At 46.8% G+C, this 17,700-nt stretch overlaps 1 protein-coding gene across 3 annotated transcripts in view; it reads left to right on the top strand.

Annotated features, from left to right (window-relative positions):
* Positions 1 to 17,700, top strand: part of CDK5RAP2 (CDK5 regulatory subunit associated protein 2) — a 185,290-nt gene that overhangs the window by 88,116 nt on the left and 79,474 nt on the right. For all 3 annotated transcript variants that reach the window (XM_047768275.1, XM_047768274.1, XM_047768273.1), the window contains exons 14-15: positions 3,632 to 3,772; positions 13,346 to 13,443. In XM_047768275.1, coding sequence (XP_047624231.1) covers positions 3,632 to 3,772; positions 13,346 to 13,443 — 239 coding nt within the window. The remainder of the gene's footprint in view (positions 1 to 3,631; positions 3,773 to 13,345; positions 13,444 to 17,700) is intronic.

Here is a 17,700-nt window from a genome sequence, read left to right as displayed (position 1 = left end):
GCAGGCAGTGGGGGTACCTGGTACTTTTGTCAGCAGGAGATGTGGCTGGAGTGCTGGGCAGTCAGATGACCTTGTTGACACTAGAAGGAGACTGAAGGTTTACTCTGTGGGACCTTAAACCAGAGAAGCACCGGCCTGGGGTCACCAGGAACAAGCGGAAACACGAGTGGGTCTGTTAATGAGGAGGAATGGTATGCGTGCCAGCATGGAGAGTCCTCTGAGGACAGAGAGACTGACAGAGGCTGACAGGTGGGGGTCCTCCAGCAAAACAGCTGGGTCCCTGTCTGATTGTCTCACAGTGAGGCCACACTCACAGAGCTTCTGGGCACTTCTCCCTTAAAAATAGGTGGGTGGCCTGAGTTTTCAAATGGGATTGAGAAGCATCTAAGAGGCAAGACAAAGACACAGCAAAGCTACACAGAGGAATCAGAAACAGTGGAAGATGAGAAGAAAACTAGACAGCTTTTCAAAAAAATCAACACTATACCATCTTTAGATATGAAATGAGATCAGAGTTTGATAAAAAAGATATTTGGGAAAGAATGGCCTATTGGAAGTATGATTACAGATATAAAAAGCATTATGTCTGTATATACAAGAATTAGAAAAATTGGAAGAGAAAGTTGAGTATGTCTTCCAGAAAATAGAATTAAAAAAAGAAACAAAAAGATGAGAGGAGTTCCCATTGTTTCTCAGTGGGTTAAAAGCTCAGCGAGTATCCATGAAGATACAGGTTCCATCCCTGGCCTTGCTCAGTGGGTTAAGGATCTGGTGTTGCCACAAGCTGTAGTGTAGGTCGAAGCTGTGGCTCAGATCCTGTGTTGCTGTGGCTGTGGTGTAGACCAGCAACTGCAGCTCTGATTCGGCCCCTAGCCTGGGAACTTCCATGTGCTGCGGGTGCAGCCCTAAAAAAAAAAAAAGAGAGAGAGAGAGAAAAAAAAAAAAAAGATAAGAAAATCAGAGGCTTGATTCAAGAGCTCCAATATATGACTAGCAAAAGTTCCAGGAAGATAGAACAGACAAAGCAGGGGGAAGGAAAAATTCCCAGTTGTATGAGAAAAATTTTCGCAGCGGTAGGGCAGACATCTCTACATTGAAAGGGCCTGCTCTGTTTCTAGCACAGTGAATGAAGAAAGACCTCTGTCCTGAGCCGGGTCAATGTGAAATTTGAGAAAGCAGGGGGTAAAGAGAGGGTCTGAAAGGCTTTCAGAGAGAGGAAAATAATCAGTTGCATACAAAGGACCCACGGCTGGAAGTGACATCAGAATTCTTAGAAACAACACCAGAAGCCAGGAGACAGGAGAGCGGTGCTTTCAGAATTTGGAGGAAGAGTGATTCCAGTCCCATGTTCTGTAGTCAGCCAGGCTGGCGGCAAGAGTGGGGGCAGAGTAAAGGCAGCTCAGACATTCGGTGCCTAAAATCTTCGGCCTCCATGTCCTCTTTGCAGGAAACTCCTGGAAGATAATTCTGTCCAAATGAGAAAGTAACCGATCATGAGAGAGATGTGGGATCCAGAAAGTGGGGAGTTCACCTGGGATGCAGTGAAAGGAGGCCCCAGGCAGACAGCTCAGCCACTTAGGGAGAAGCCCAGATTTGAGCTGCTGAGGGATTTCTTCCAGAAACGGAAACAGAACCCTCTTTTTCTTTTCTTTTCTTTTTCTTTTTTGTCTTTTTAGGCCCACACCCTCCGCATGTGGAGGGTCCCAGGCTAGGGGTTGGTTGAATCGGAGCTGTAGCCGCTGGCCTACACCACAGCCACAGTGACAGGGGATCCAAGCTGCTTCTGCGACCTACACCGCAGCTCATGGCAACGCTGGATCCTTAACCCACTGAGCAAGGCCAGGGATTGAACCCGAAACCTCATGGTTCCTAGTCGGATTCGTTAATCGCTGAGCCATGACAGGAACTCCAGAACCCGTCATTTACCTGATGTGTCTTGACTCTATCTAGATGAATTTATGAGTTTGGCAATAAATTGACACTAAGTACATAATTTAGTTTTATCAACTAGGCACACCGAACAAAGTGTGGTAGGGCAGGATTCCTAATTCCAAGAAAAGCAAGGAACTGAACACGAAAGGGAGTGTTATCACGGAGCCCTGGGCTGTGAACAGTATTTGTGTGGCCATAATCATGTAAACACAGACTGTTGCTTTAACCAAGATTGTGATGTAACTAATTTGGAAAAGCATGGGCGTGGGGGGCAGATGAAATGAGAGCTCCATCCTGAAACCTCTGTGATAGGAGCCAAGAGGTGAAATCTAACCTTAGGAAATCAAGATGTGGGAAAGTGAAACCATAACATAGCAACCTGGAAGTCACTAACAAACGGGAGAGGAGGAGGAGTGGAGAGTTGTTTATTTCTGGGAGTGGGACCAGAGGTGAGAAGTGGAGCCTGGTGGTACTGTTTGTCACAACATGTAGGTGTAGTCGGACTTTTAAGAAATAAAAATGAGAAGTGTAACTCAGGCAGAACCGTATTGCGGTAATTCTAGAATTTCAGTGTTGGTTATTTCCTAGTTCTTCCTGTTACAGTTCAGTGGGTTTTTACAAAAAAAAAAAAAAAAATTGCTTCTGCCTCTTTCTTGTTTGTGTTCACCTATTTTATAAAAGTTTGACACGATGAGTTAATTCTGATGGGTGCTTAGGAAAAAGATGCAGGTCTCACCCTTAATTTCTGACCAGAGTAGACAGAGACCTAGTTCAGGAGTCACCAGGTTTTAAACAGTTAGGAACAGGTTCCATGCTTGAATTTGGCCAAAAGATGGTTTGCAGTCCTCTGTGTTGTTAGACGCCAGCTCTCCGAAGGGGTCAGCGAGGGGAGCTTATATTGTGCCTCCTCGTGATGGAAGAGCCTTTCACATGTGACTAGACCCAAAGGCAGTAGTTGCAGTGTTTTGTTTTGTTTTTTTTTTTTTTCTTTTTAGGGCCACACTTTCAGTATATGGAAGTTCCCCAGCTAGGGGTTGAATCAGAGTTGCAGCTGCCAACCTACATCACAGCTCACAGCAACACCGGATCCTTAACTCACTGAGCGAGGCCAGGGATCGAACCTGGATCCTCATGGATACAAGTTGGTTTCATAGCCTGCTGGAACTCCCAGTGGTTGCAGTCTTGCCTTTTTCTTCCTGGAAGTCAGATGTCCTTGTAGATATGGTTCCAGTTTTGTCAAATCTGTAATGTTCCAAGACAGCCTAGACTTGGTTGGATTCTTCTGTGCAGTTCTTCTAGATCACTGCAGTAACCCTGTAGGATGGGAAACAGACCCAAAAATTACACCCTGGCCAAGAGGGACCCAGGATTGGAACCTGGGTTGTGGGGCTGGAGCCTGGGCTTTGTCTTCATACCTGCTGGGAGACCGTCCCTGTGGTGGCGAGAGGGAAGGTTTGTAATGACCGCGCCATTCTTGGCGCCGTGCAGGCGTGCTCCTCTCCTGGTTATAGTAACACAAATGGATTGCGTTAGAGATTGCAGTTGCCTAATACTTGCAGATAATGGAAATCATTGAGAGGATATAGACACATTATGGAAAAAACGGTAAATCTTCCCTGAGAGGGTGTGGGACCATCTATTTATTTATTTATTTTTTTCCCTGTTGAAAACTTCCTTTTGATTTGCTTTGTTTCCTTAGAAATTCAGCGACAAAGATTTGGAAGCTTTGCCGCAGAACCGCTGTTTAATGACTGCAGAGGATCTTGAGTTCAGGAGTGAAGACTTAATAACAGAAAAGTGCTCTTCTCCGTCACCAGGCAGCAAAATCATCTCCTCCGAGGTAAGCTTGACTGAAGTTGGACGTTCACATGCAAATTCATATTCTTCTCTGGCACGTATGTGATAACTCCTCTGATCTAAAGATCCTGCCTTCCGGCCGATAATTGAGCTTCCAGCAGGTGAGAGGAGGGGGTTCTCAGTCTTTCCACCTTACAGGTGAAATGTCCTTCCGTTGAGGGTTAGGATTTGCGCTGCACAGGAAACTGAGACATCACAGCTCGTTAAAAGACGAGCCTCATATTTGCCCCCCTGGGGTTCACCTCTCATGAAGTTCCTACCTATAATCTCCAGGTGAGAACATTTTCCCGGTGACATGCACACAAGAAATGGTACAGCAGGCCCTTCCTGATCCGGCCCCAGGCTGTCTTTCCAGTCTCGGTTTTTCTCATTCCCTGTCATCTCTTACAACAGCTCCTTCTTGCAGATTCCCGAAGAAGCCCTGTCCGTGCCTTTGCACATGCTTCTCCGTCTGCCGGGAATACCTTTTTCTCCCTGTTGACTTGGTTCCTGAACACCACTAGGGGTGTCACTCCAGTGCCACCGTTGTGGCTCCTTCCCTGGCCTGCTGAGAGCGACATCTCCTTGTGCTCTGTGGTGCACAGCGCTTTGTATGCGCGTCCCCCGTGGCACTTAGTCCTCAGTTTGACGTTACAGAGCCGCTCTGCTGCTTCCCCTTCCTCGAGCCCTGTGCACCGTGGGCAGGCACCTCAGGGGCAGAAAACTGGCTTCTGTGTCTGGATCCCAGCGCCTACCCTCAGTGCCTGGCTAAGTGGATGTTTGTTGAGTGAATGAATGATTTCATTGGTCTGTTGCGATGCATACAGATTGTTCTGGCCTGCAGCTTGCATGGAATGCAACTAGGCAGACAGAAATGGGAAAGGAAAGGAGTTTACTGTAGGCCAAGGGTTTTTTTTAAGCCTAGCTTTAATTAAGTTCATACATTCAGAAGGCAGAGAATTCTTACATAAATTAGTTCTCTGATGAATGACTCTGATCATGACTTGTGGTTTTTGTGAAAGGTGATTCTCAAAATAATTGACAACTAGTGCAGCACGGGCACAGCCCTCAGAACAGACTCGGGTGTTGGGGCTGGAGGCCTGTTCTTGTGCCAGGCACTAACCCTGTAGTTACTGGGTCCTGGAGAGGGGCCGGGGTGGTTGGAGTGGATAGATATGCTGGTGTCTTAAGTATTTCACTGTTTTAGCACCAGTACTAGCCATTGTACTGTGTATCTATTCAGTATCAGCCTTGATTCTGGAGGGCACCATTGCCTGAACAGCGGGAACTCCTCAACTCTGATCATTTGTGGATTTTTCTCTTGAATAAGAATGTCTGAGAGTTCCTGTTGTGGCTCAGTGGTTAACGACTCTGTCTAGGAATCATGAGGTTGCAGGTTCGGCCTTGCTCAGTGGGTTAAGGATCTGGCTTTGCCGTGAACTGTGGTGTAGGTCACAGACACAACTTGGATCCCGAGTTGGTGTGGCTCTGGCGTTGGCCAGCAGCTACAGCTCTGATTCGACCCCTAGCCTGGGAATCTCCGTATGCCGCAGGTGTGGCCCTAGAAAAGGCAAAAAGACCAAAAAAAAAAAAAAAAAAGTCTGCATGGGAGTTCCCGATGTGGCACGGTGGGTTAATGTTCCGGCTTGTCTCTGTGGTATTGCTGGTTGCCCTGGCCTGGTATAGTGGATTAAGGACCTGGCATTGCTATAGCTGTGGCTTGGATTTGATTCCTGGCCTGGGAACTTCCATATGCTGTGAGTGTGGCCAGAAAAAAAAAAAGAAAGAGAGAATGTCCACATAGATTTGACTCTTGGGCCAGGTCAAAGGTCTGGAGGCCTGGATTTGTCTCTTGGTACCGTCACTTCATTTGCGTGACCTTAGGCAAGTCTGGTAACTAAATCTTGGAGGCCTAATATTCTGTGATTCTAATTTGCTTATGGTTACTTGACTTTGATCAAATTTAGTTGGATATTAAGATACACATTAACCTGTACTCAGGTGCAATCTGTTTTTTTTTTAACCATTTAAAAAAATTGAATTATGATTAATTTACCATGTTCTGTTTCAGGTGTACAGCAAAGTGATTTGGTTATATATGCCTATACTTTTTCAGATTCTTTTGCATTAAGGTTTAAGATGTTGTGTATAGTTCTTTGTGCTGTAGTAGTAGGTCTGTGTTGTTTATTTTATATATAGTAGTGTGTATCTGTTAATCCCAAATTCCTAATTTATCCCTCCCCTCCCTCCTTCCCTCTTTGGTAACCATAAGTTTGTTTCCTGTGTTTGTGAGTCTGTTTCTATTTTGTAAATAAGTTTCTTTGTGTCATTTTTTAAGATTCTATATATAAGTGATGTCATATGATGTTTGTCTTTCTCTCTCTGACTTAGTATGATAATCTCTAGGTCCATCCATGTTGCTGCAAATGGAATTATTTAATTCTTTTTTATGGCTGAATAATATTCCACTGTTGTATATGTACTACATCTTCTTTATCCATGTATCTGTTGATGGACATTTAGGTTGTTTTCATGTCTTGGCTGCTGTGAATAGTGCTGCTATAAACGTAAGGGTGCATGTTTTGTCTGGACACGGGCTCAGGAGTGGGTTGCAGAATGGTATGGTAACTCTATTTGAGTTTTTTAAGGAACCTCCATACTGTTCTCCATAGTGGCTGCTGTACCAATTTACATTCCCGCCAGCAGTACATGGCTTTCTTATGCTGTGTCCTTGGCCATTATGTGTTGACTTAGGGTTTATCTTCTGCCCACTTCTCCGAAGAACCTGAGGCTGTGATGGTGTCTCCATTTTCTCTGAGCAGTCTGTTTTCCTTCTAATCATATGTGATCCTGAGAATTAATGCTGGATGATCAGGGAGTTGAGGAGAATTATTATTTCTCCACACCCTTTCTAGCATGTATTGCTTTTCCGGCTTTTTAATGATGGCCATTCTGACTGGTGTGAGGGGATAACTCATTGTAGTTTGACTTGCATTTTTCTAATAAATCAGTGATATCGGGCATCTTTTCATGAAGCACAGTCTGTTTTGAAACAAGATAGCAGCCTATGAGGTTTTTTAGATGGATAGATCGTCACTAATTTGAATACATTTTGTTCAACTTTACTATTTTGAATCATGTTTTAGTCATGTAAAAAGTGTCTAAATGTTGAACAAAATGTTTCTAAATTTATTTAACAAGCTGAGTATTTTAAAATTTCATCTCAGTAGTTAGATCATGTGCACACACTGTTTTTAGTTTTTCATGCTGTCCAATGCCTGTACTTCAAGTATAAAGGCATTTCATGGGTCTATCAGTTATATTTTAGATCCTGACGATGTTTAGATGACTGTGTAAAACCCTATGTGTTTTAGCAGAGGTTTTAATTCTCTTCTGTACGAGTAATTGCAAATTGTAGATAAAAGATTACAAATGATCATTTAGGAATTGAAAATTTCTAGGTGTCAGTTTAGGAAACCCCAGCTGTTGCAGCCTACAGTATCCCCACCCCCACCCCAGGCAAGGCATACTTTTCAGATTTGATTGTAGTTCTTTCTTTGTAGAAAACATGGCTTTCTTATGCTGTGTCCTTGGCCATTATGTGTTAGGGTTTATCTTCTGCCCACTTCTCCGAAGAACCTGAGGCTGTGATGGTGTCTCCATTTTCTCTGAGCAGTCTGTTTTCCTTCTAATCATGTGTGATCCTGAGAATTAATGCTGAATGATCAGGGAGTTGAGGAACAGAGAGTAAAACACACTGACCATATTTAACTTGCTGCAGCCAAAGATTTATAGCTTGGCTGTTGACATGGTTGGGACATTGCGGCTGAATTTCCTGCGTATTAAAATAAATGTCTTTGTTACAGAGCTGTAACATAGCTCCTGAAATAGACACCATCTATCTGCTAGGCCACTAAATTGTCCTGATTACCAAGGAGTGAGCCATTAAGCTTTCTCTTTACAGATCTGCTGCCTCTTCAGATTGCAGTCTGCCCATTGCCATGAGTTTCCTTCAAGTTATTGAGGAACCTGTGGTAGGGTAGAAAAATGCCTGGGTTTTGGTGTCAGAATGTCAGTTCTGCTGCTTATGAGCTCTGTGACCTTGGGCAAGTCCCTTAATATCTCTGAAATTCCCCTTCCTAATCTATAAAATGAGGAATTACATGCCTACCTCCTGAGAGGATTAGAAATAATGTATTAGGTTCTTTTGATTGCAAGCCAAGGGCCCAACATTGAGTAGTTTGAGCAAAACACCAGTGAAAGGGAGGGTTTATTGGGAACGCACTGGAGGGTCCCACAGAGGCCGGGGGTGGTAGACTCTAGAGCTCTGTCTTGTTTGGAGGGGCCAGGTGGGGGTGAGGATGGAGGGTGGGGGTGGGAGCCTGAGGAATTGGTTGTTCCCACTGAACAGGTGCTTCACATGACTCCCCTCCAGGCAGCCTGGCCCTCCACCTCTGTGCCAAGAGATCCCCCGGTTTGTCAGCTCTGCTGAGGGAGCCAGATGACTTCATTCTAGTGGGGCATGCTTCAACGCAGGGGAATAGGTGATTGATGAAATGGGACCCAAATGGCTCCAAAGAGTTCATTTATTTAACATGGGCGAGCAGTTTGCTTCTAGGAAGATGTTGACTCACTCTGACTTCCATTATGCAAAATATCCACAGGAATCTCCGCTCTTAAGATTCATTTTGGTCGCTGTGATCCCCTCTTACCTTTTTAATCATCATACCAGCAAGCATTTGATCTGTGCCAAGCACTGTGCCTGGCTCAGGATGCTGCTGCCCTCAAGGGGTCCCCAGGCCTGTAAGCAGTGGGTTGATACATGAGCTCCAGGTGAAGGTGAAGGTGAAGGGGAACCAGGATGCTGTGGGGCTGGAGGAGGGAGGGCTTCCTGCAGTGATCCTCATGAGTGCATGCCCCTGAGTGTGTCAGTGGAGAGGGCTGACTGATGGAGCATGGTCTCTGAGGGGGCAGGGACTGTCCCTGTGGAGTACAGGTGGAGAGGTTTCCCGGTTCCACGGAGATGGAAGGGCAGGAAAGCAGGCACAGTTGTGGCCGGCTGGCAGGTGGAAGGTGGGGGCTGAGGTGAGCTGTGACCTGGAAAACCTGAATAGCCGCCCCAAAGGAGAGGAGTGGGGCTTTGCCAGGCACCCAGCCCCTGCACGGCAGGGGCTGGTCCTCTAGGGCTTCAAGCCAGGCCCATGGTGATCCAGTTAAGACATAGGTCGCCAGGGTCAGGCGAGTACAGCCCACACCTGGAGTCTGTCTCATCCACCCAAGGTCCATATTTGTTCATCTTTTTTTTCTTAGTCGTTCTTGGTTGGCTTCTTGGTTGGCTTGGTTATATACCAAAGCACAAATTCTGATGGTCAATTATTAGTTGAATGGACTTTAAGTTACCTGTCCTCTTAGAGAATCAGTTTATTTATCGAAAAATGGCAAGATTAATATCCCTTGTTGGGTGGTTGTTGCAACTGTGGATGATTTACGTAAAGGGCCCAGGCGAGCACTGGAGCATAGGGTGCTGGTTGTGGGAGACACTCGTCTGGTGTTTGCTCCATGCTGGGCATTGTTCTGAGGATTTGGGATAGATTAGCCCAGTTAATCTCTTTAATAACCTAATGAGCTAGGTAGAATTATCACCTCTGTCTATAGGTGAGAATATATATATGTCTTTTCAGGGCCACATCCGTGACATATGGCGATTTCCAGGCCAGGGGTCACATCCAAGCCTACGCCACAGCCACAGCAAGGAGGAATCCGAGGAAACCTAAACCACAGCTCATGGCAGCGCCAGATCCTTAACCCCACAGAGCGAGGCCTGGGTTCAGACCTTTGTCCTCATGGATACTAGTCAGATTCGTTTCCACTGAGCCATGACAGGAACTCGTATAGGTGAGGATATTGAAGCACAGAGAGGTTGAGGAACTTGTTCAAGATCACACAGCTAATCATATCACGCATTCTGAACTATCACTGCCTCTCATAGTAGATGCTCAAGAAGCAGTAGGTTTTCTGATTTTCATTATCACTGTTTTCTGGCCTTTATGTGATTAAGAGTGATTGTGTCACCTTTGTCAAGTGCCCAGTGCTTTGCATCCATCCTGGGTCATTCGTAGGTCTACACCTTGCCTCACCACCCTGACCTTGTTTACTCATTGGCCCTCCATGCCCTGTACCCTCATCGCCAAAATGGGGAGAGTGATAACGCCTGAGCTCACTGGTTGTCAGGATTAAGTGAGAAAATACTGGAAAGCACTTAGCACCGTAGCTGACCTGCTGAGGACATGGGAGCCTCTGTCTTTGATATCTGTTGAAAACCTTCCAGGCGCTCCTCTGGGACCCTCTGTCCACATGCATGTGTATATGGGTGGGAGCTGACACTGTGACTGTGCGGCAAAGGCAGGTGGGAGCTCCTTGTGCCAGTGACATGTGTGAGACTTACAAAAGGGCCTGACATTCTAGCATCTCGGGTAACTAACTAACTTCTTATGACCAAATCAGTGGCTTAGCATTGAAAACTCTTAATTGGCAGGTGGTATCTTTGCCTTGTTTTGTTCAGGTCTCGAAGCACAGCAGCGTCCTCCTTGGTCAGGGCTCAGAACTCTGCATCCCTTTGGTAGTCTACTGGAACCTCTTCCCAGGAAGAGTATTTAAGTGCATAAAATATGTGCAAAGAATTATGAAGGAAACCAGTTATTTTGATATTTGGTTGTCAAAATATAAAAAAAATCAGCTGTAGAAATGGTGCTTCTTTACTAATGCATTAAGTGACAAGATCTGGTGGAGAACAGAGTGACTGCTGTAGTTTTGAAGTAGTGGTGAGAATAAATATTTTGCAGCACACACAAAGTAATATTTTGATGCCAGAGTCTCAGGAAAACACTAATACTGCTATGGCATAGCATGTCTTTCAAATCAATCGAGTGAAATGCTAAATTTCAACTAGAGGTTAGTAGAAATAAAGACATGGCTTGTTCATATTTGTTCATATTTGAGTTTTCATCAGGTGAGAAGCTTTGCTCTGGGCAGTTAACTTCAGGAGACAGCCACAGTCTATGTGAATCACAGGGCCGCCTGCAGCCCGTTTCTCCACTGACTGTCTCCCCAGCCTTAAGGAGCATCTAGTCTGTGCCAGGCATTCTGCACACTGTAACTTGACTTCTTTAACATTCTCTCTCTTCCTTCCTTTCCCCTCCCTCTCCCTCTCTCTCTCTTTCCTTTTAGGGCTGCACCCACAGCATATGGAAGTTCCCAGACTAGGGGTCGCATCGGAGCTGCAGCTGCAGATCTACGCCACAGCCCGGGCAATGCCAGCTCTGAGCTGCATCTGCGACCTACACCACAGCTCATGGCAACGGCGGATCCTTAGGCCACTGAGCGAGGCCAGGGATCGAACCCACACCCTTATGGGTACTAGTTGGGTTCATAACCAGCTGAGCCACAATGGGAACAATATTTAGACAAGTTATAAGAATAAAGGATTTTACTTGTCCTGAGCCGACTGAGAGGAAGTTGCCTGTGTGAAGAAGCCCCATGAGTTCTGAATACCTGAGTGTGTACTTCCTGTAATCAGGACATTTCTCTTAGCAAAGACCCGTCACCACCTCCCCAGGTGTCCCATAACTTCCTCTGTAGCAGAAGGATCCAACTCAGCACACGTGTCGCATTTGATAGTCTTAGGTCTTCAGTGGCTTTCACGGCCCTGAAACCTTTGAAGCATCTGGGCCAGTTATATTGTGGAGCAGTTTGGTCTGTCTGATGCCTCCTGGTGACTGGATTCAGGCGAGGCATTCTTGGCAGGTGTGTCGCGGGAGCCAGGCTGTGTTCTCTGGGTGTGCTGTTTGACAGCACATGGCTTAGATGTGTCCCTTCACTGGCTGTGCTGATTTCAGTGACTTTATGAGGGTGGTGTCTGTCTGGTGTCTGATGATGCAGTTACTTTTCTTTCCCCTTTGTAGTTAGTGAGTATGTGGGGGGAGGTATTTTTTTTGGCCCCGCCTATAGCGTACGGAAGGAAGTTCCTGGGCCAGGGATCAAACTGACTGAGCCACAGCAGTAAATGGAGCCAGAGCAGTGACAATGTCGAATCCTTAACCACTAGGCTACCAGGGAACTCCTGGGGGGTATTTTAAGCCTGTAAATACTGCAATCTTCAAACTTCCACCCATTAGGTTTGTCAGCCTTCTCTGTTTCTTGGCTGAATTATTTATTACCATGATGGTCAGCAAATGGTGCTTCCTCTAATTCCAATGTTCCTTCTACTTATTAGTTGTTCAGTTATAAAGGAAAGCCCACTCTTCTAATCATGTATTCATCTACTCGTGTCCTGTGGAGTCAGGCATTTCTGTTTTACTCAGTAGGTTATAATCTGTTACTGTCATTATTTATTTTGATGCTTAAATTGTCTCAGATTTAGCCTTTTCAAACTGGCTCCTGTATCCTTTTGACAAGACTCCATTATTTCAGCACTTCTTTATTTTCTGGCGTGACAGGGTGCCATAGACATGGATTGTTTTTGATTTTCCTTGCCTCAGTCCTGGAATTGGCCATTTCCCTCTAGATCTTTGATGCCTTGCAGTACACAATTTAGCTTTTACCTGCTCCATAACTCCAGAAGGTGGTGGCTCTTGTCCACCATTTTATAGCCAGAAGTACTAAGAGGCCAGGAAATAACTTGCTGAGGTTGAGGTCCCAGAACAAGTAAGTGACAGAGCCAACATTTGAACTATAAAATAATTTTCACATTTTTTGATATTCACAAAATTACATCCTCCTTCACACATGCGGAGCCTGAACCTCATAGAAGTTCGTTAAGCTAGTTAGCTGAGGTCACATAGCTGGCAAGGGGCAGAGGTCCACCTCAGATCTCTGGTTTTTTTTTTTTTTTTTGGCCATGCCCATGGCATGTGGACATTCCTGGACCCGGGATCAAACCCCAGCTGCATTTGCAACCTACGCCACGGCTGCGGCAACACCAGGTCCTTAACCCACTGTGCCAGGCTTGGGATTGAACCCACGCCTTTGCAGTGACCCGAGCTGCTGCAGAGACAATGCCAGATCCTTAACCTGCTTGTGCCACGGTGAGAACTCCTCAGATCTCTTTATCATCACTCTCTTCAGGCAGGGAGCCCTGAAAGCCTGACTCACTTGGCCTCTTCTATTTTAACGTAAATCTCTCATTCCTAATCCTTGTCAGGTTTTGATTTATGAAATTCTTTACCTTGGAGAATTTGGGAAGGGCATTCTTTGTAGTGTTGTGAAAACGAGGACCAGCAGCTCTGCGGGGTGGCCGGTTCATGATGGCCACTTGGGTAACAATGGTGAGTCTTCCACCGCAGCTCTTTGGGGTTGGGAGCACGGCACTCAGCTTTCCTGGAAGGTGGGTGATGGACGGTCCTTCCCCACTCCCCCTGCAGGTGGTGCTCTCTGACTGCGGCCTGAACTGGAGCCTGGCACAGGGGATCACCTTTGTTTGGATTTAGAAACCAGAACTATTCACATATATTTGCATAATGTAAGGATGTGCTTTTTCAGAATTCTTCTCTTAATGTCGGATGCCCATTGTCATTTCCAGGAAAAGCAACAATTAGGCTACGAAGAGCTGATTCAGGTCTTAAAGAAAGAGCAGGACATCTATTCACATCTGGTGAAATCTCTGCAGGACTCAGACAGGTAAGGGTTTCTGTTTGGACGTCACATACATAGAGACATGCACATATTTTTAATATATTCTGGTAGTTTCTGAGGCAGCAAAGCCCTCCCGCTTTGCTTGGGAAGCTTAAAGTGCTTAGATGGTGATTGCCTCATTTAAATCAGATATACTTATTTTCTAGCAAGAATTGTCTGACTTTTGAGGAACAAATGTGGGATTAAAATATAATAATAGTAATTACTCAGATTTTTGTAATGCTTTATTAGAGATTTAGAAATCGCCTCTCTTTGTATTATATCATCTTCTCGGCTGTTCTGTGAGGTAAGCAATATTATTATCCCCATTTTCCATGAGGCCGTGAAAACTGAGAGAGGCTAAATGACTTGTCCAAAGTCACACAGGTGTTGAGTGGCAGAACCCTGAAGCTCAAACACATCTCTCTGTCTTAGAGAGACCTATGTCTTGACGGAATTGCTGAGATGATTTGGTGGCAGTGAGGTGTGGTGGGAGAGCTGATTAGAGGACAGAGGTCGAGCTCTGTGTCCCCAGGCAAGTGACACATTTGGGCCTCTCTTTGTCCAACACTGTGTGGGCTTCCGTGATTTCTCCCACGGAGGGGTCACCTCTCTGTAGACTGAGGGGGTTGCAGGTGGAAGGATATGATGTCACGGGTGCATTTTCAAACTGCACAGAAGTGGAGGTGGCAGCAGGGACAGGATGGGCCGTGGCTCCCTGCTGCTTGGGGGTGGGGGGGGCTCATTACATCATTTGTCTTCATTTGTGTATGTCTGAAATTTTCTGTAATAAAAAGTTAAGAAAACCCACCCTCACTGCTCCTTCTCTTCTGCCCTTCACTCTCACTGGAGCGGCGTCCTCACTGTTCCCCGGGCCGGGTGTTCCTGCCTCTGCCTGCAGCGCGCATCCACGCCCTGCTCTGTCCTCCTCTCGGATTCACCTCGGGGGTTACCCTTGTCAGGAGGCCCCCAGCACAGCTTCCGCCTCTGGTTTTCCTCTGCCTTCCTTCCCTCCTTCCTTCCTCCCTCCCTTCCCCCCCCCTTTTTTTTTTTAACTTTTTATGGCTCCACCCGAGGCATATGGCGGTTCCCAGGCTAGGGGTCTAATCGGAGCTGTAGCCACCGGCCTATGCCACAGCAACTCTGAATCTGAGCCGTGTCTACGACCTACACCGTAGCTCACTGCAACACCGGTTCCTTAACCCTCTGAGTGGGCCAGGGATCGAATCCGCATCCTCATGGTTACTGGTTCTAACCCCCTGAGCCAGGACGGGAACTCCCACCTCTGGTTTTCTGCCCTCACCACTGCCCTTAGCTGCCTGTTGCTTGTACGGTGTGACTTGCTCCTCACCTGGACTGTGAGCCCTCAGGGCAGGGGTCCTGTCTTGCTGTCCGTGTTTCCCAGCGTCTGTCCCAGGAGCTGGTATGGAGTAGGCTCAGTGGTGAATGTTCCCCCCCTTGCCCTCCCCATTCTTTTCAGCTATGAGATAATTTCCAGGATTTTTAATCTAAATGAGTTTAAAGAGAATGAAAACATGCTGATGAAACTCTGGAGCAGGCATCGCTCTGAAAGTGAGTGCTGTTGAGAAGCCTCAGCTGCTAGTCATTTTCACTTGGGGAGGCGCTGAGTAGTGCTGGGAAACTCCAAGGGGAGTGGGCAAAGTGGGTTTAATTTGCAGCATCTCTGAATCTCTGATGGGGGCCAGCTCTGACTCCGGCCACCACAGGGCTCTGTGGGTGGATATGGCAGCTGCCAAGCCTCCTCAGCATCTTGGATGGCGGCTCTGATTGTCATAGGCTCTTCCTTAGTGAATAAAAATGTGCATGGGACCAAGGCAGGTCAGGGCTGTGACTAACAGGGTTGCTTAAAAGGTTTCCTGTTCATCGTCAGGGTTGAAATGCATTCAGCAGCTCTGAGCTCTTGAGGAAGTCGCTTTCACCCTGAGCCTCAGGATATGTATTTGGGCCATTGGGATGGGCCTGCCTACCGACCTCCTGCCCACCTGTCTGTTTACCTCTTTCCTTACCTACCTTACAGGACTGTTCGAAATGAGATGATAGTGTGTCAAGTCCTCGTTCGGCCTGGCACACAGTAAGCACTCAATAAATGGTGACGCTGATTAAGACTAATAGCGATGCGAAAAGCTTCCACATGCCTCAGTGTGCCAGTGGACAGAAACTCAGCTTGTGGGGATTTTGCGTCCTCTGACCGCGCTACAGCCAGAGGGCAGAAGTGTGTGCTAAGGCAGGCTGAGCCCCCCCGGGCAGCTCCAGCACCGCTCACTCGCTGGACAATTCTGGGACTATGCCATACTTATAACTGACGTTGGAAAGGGGGGGTCAGGGCGGAGAGAACGCTGACCCGGGGCCGTTTGTACTTGCCTATAGCTCGAGCTTTCTCAGCCTTGGCACTGGTGGGATTTGGGGCTAGGTGGCTTTTTGTCACAAGGGGCTGTCTTGTGCATCGTAAGATGTGTGACTTCTCTGCCTTTTACACATGGCAGTAGCACCCTCCCCTGCCTCAGCTGTGCCATGTCTGGCTAGTGCCACATGTGCCCTGGGGGATGAGGGCCGGTCAGATCATCTCCAGATGAAAACTATGGCTGTACCTTCTGAGTAGCAGCAAGTTTAGCTTACAAACACCTTCTGTTTGGGAGTGGCTGGCATATGTGGACAGAAGGAATTGAGGTTTATTGAGCATCTCGTATGTGCCAGGCACTGTGCTAAGCTCTTTCCTTTGTAATATCTCGTTCAATCCTCAAAACAGTCTTGAAGGAAAGGCATTGCCCCCACTTTAGGGATGAGGCAGGCAGGACTCTGGCAGTTTGGCTGACTGCCCAGGTCGTGGCCATGGGGAGGCCGTGGGCACTTGGGCCCTCCGCTCCCTCAAGAGGAAGATGCCAGGCTGTCGTGTCTTTCTGAGTGAAGCTCCTTTTGCTTCGCCGACTCCTCACACCTTGCAGGGATCCTGGAGTTGGGGAAACATAAATGACAGACACAGGAGCAGCAGCTGTGTACTTTTCACCCTGTCAAAAAGTGGCAGAGGGAGTGAAACAGTCAGCTTTCTGCAGCCCTAATCGCAGGAGATTCGCTAAAACAATCTCCTTTTCTCCCCCAGTTAAATGTCTCTGCAGCACGACCGCATCCGAGCGGGTGCTGTGCTGTGACACCTCTGTAAGGTTTTCCATCAGCCTTACAAATTGATCATTATGATTGTCTTGAAATGGAACTAGGTACGAGTTGCTGGGAGGGCCCCTTCCCTTGCAAGGAGGCTGCTTCACAATGAACCCATCTTCAAAGCAGTGAGCATAGAAGATTAGACATAATGGTTTATTTTCCTTCCAATATATGTTGATTTATGTGCGCAGTTCGTTGGATGGAGCTGGAAGAAATCTCTGAAGGAGAAGTGGGCTTGAGTCTGTGGCACACGTATTTTTAGAGCAGTAACTCCTGTTGGGGGTGGGGGGCTCTGGACCCCTTTCCAACAATCTGATGAAAGCTTATGGATCTTCTCCCTTAAAAAAAAATCCCCATGTTCATAAATATTTTCAGACAGTTTCAAAGTGTTGATGGACTCTCTCAGGGAACAAGAGGTCTGATGCTGGACAGAGTCCTGTATTTCTTGGTATTTAAAAAAGGTTTTCTGGCTTGTTAAGGTGTTTGGTAGTCTTAAGAAATGTTCGTATACTTTGACCCAGTAACTGCACCTCTGGGAATCCATCTTAAGACGCTAACCTGAGTGTGAAACAAGGCTTTAGTCACAGAGATTTTCAGTGACACATTGTTTCTGTTATTCGGTTGTCTGCTGGAGCCTCAGTTCCTCTGAGAGCTGGTTCAGATGCCTGCCTTGTGCAGGTCCCGAGCCCTTCTTGTGGAACGGCACTGCCCACTGCCCAGTTCAGTGGCCACCAGCTGTGTGACTGTACACATTTAAACCAAAAAAAATCAAGCATTCAGCACCTTGATACGTTAGCCACATTTCAAATGTGCAGTAGGCACCTTCAGCTATGGGTGCCTTATTCCAGCACAGAGACGGAACGTCTCCATCACTGGGGAAAATTCTGTACTCTCGAAAATTCAGGCAGATTCTGGGAGGTGTGCTTTTTCACGGCCTTCTCTGAGTTCTGGGTGCGGGTTTCATGTAAGCCCTCTGTACTGGTCGGCACCATGTCACCCTGGAAGAACCAGATGTGGTTCTTGACCCCCTCAAAGAATCCAGTCAGCCCTGCATTTGTGAGTGGCTAACCCATCCCTGTAGACTTG

The sequence above is a fragment of the Phacochoerus africanus genome, chromosome 2 (assembly GCF_016906955.1).
Source record: "Phacochoerus africanus isolate WHEZ1 chromosome 2, ROS_Pafr_v1, whole genome shotgun sequence".
NCBI lineage: Eukaryota > Metazoa > Chordata > Mammalia > Artiodactyla > Suidae > Phacochoerus > Phacochoerus africanus.
This window is presented reverse-complemented; position numbering and strand designations above follow the sequence as displayed.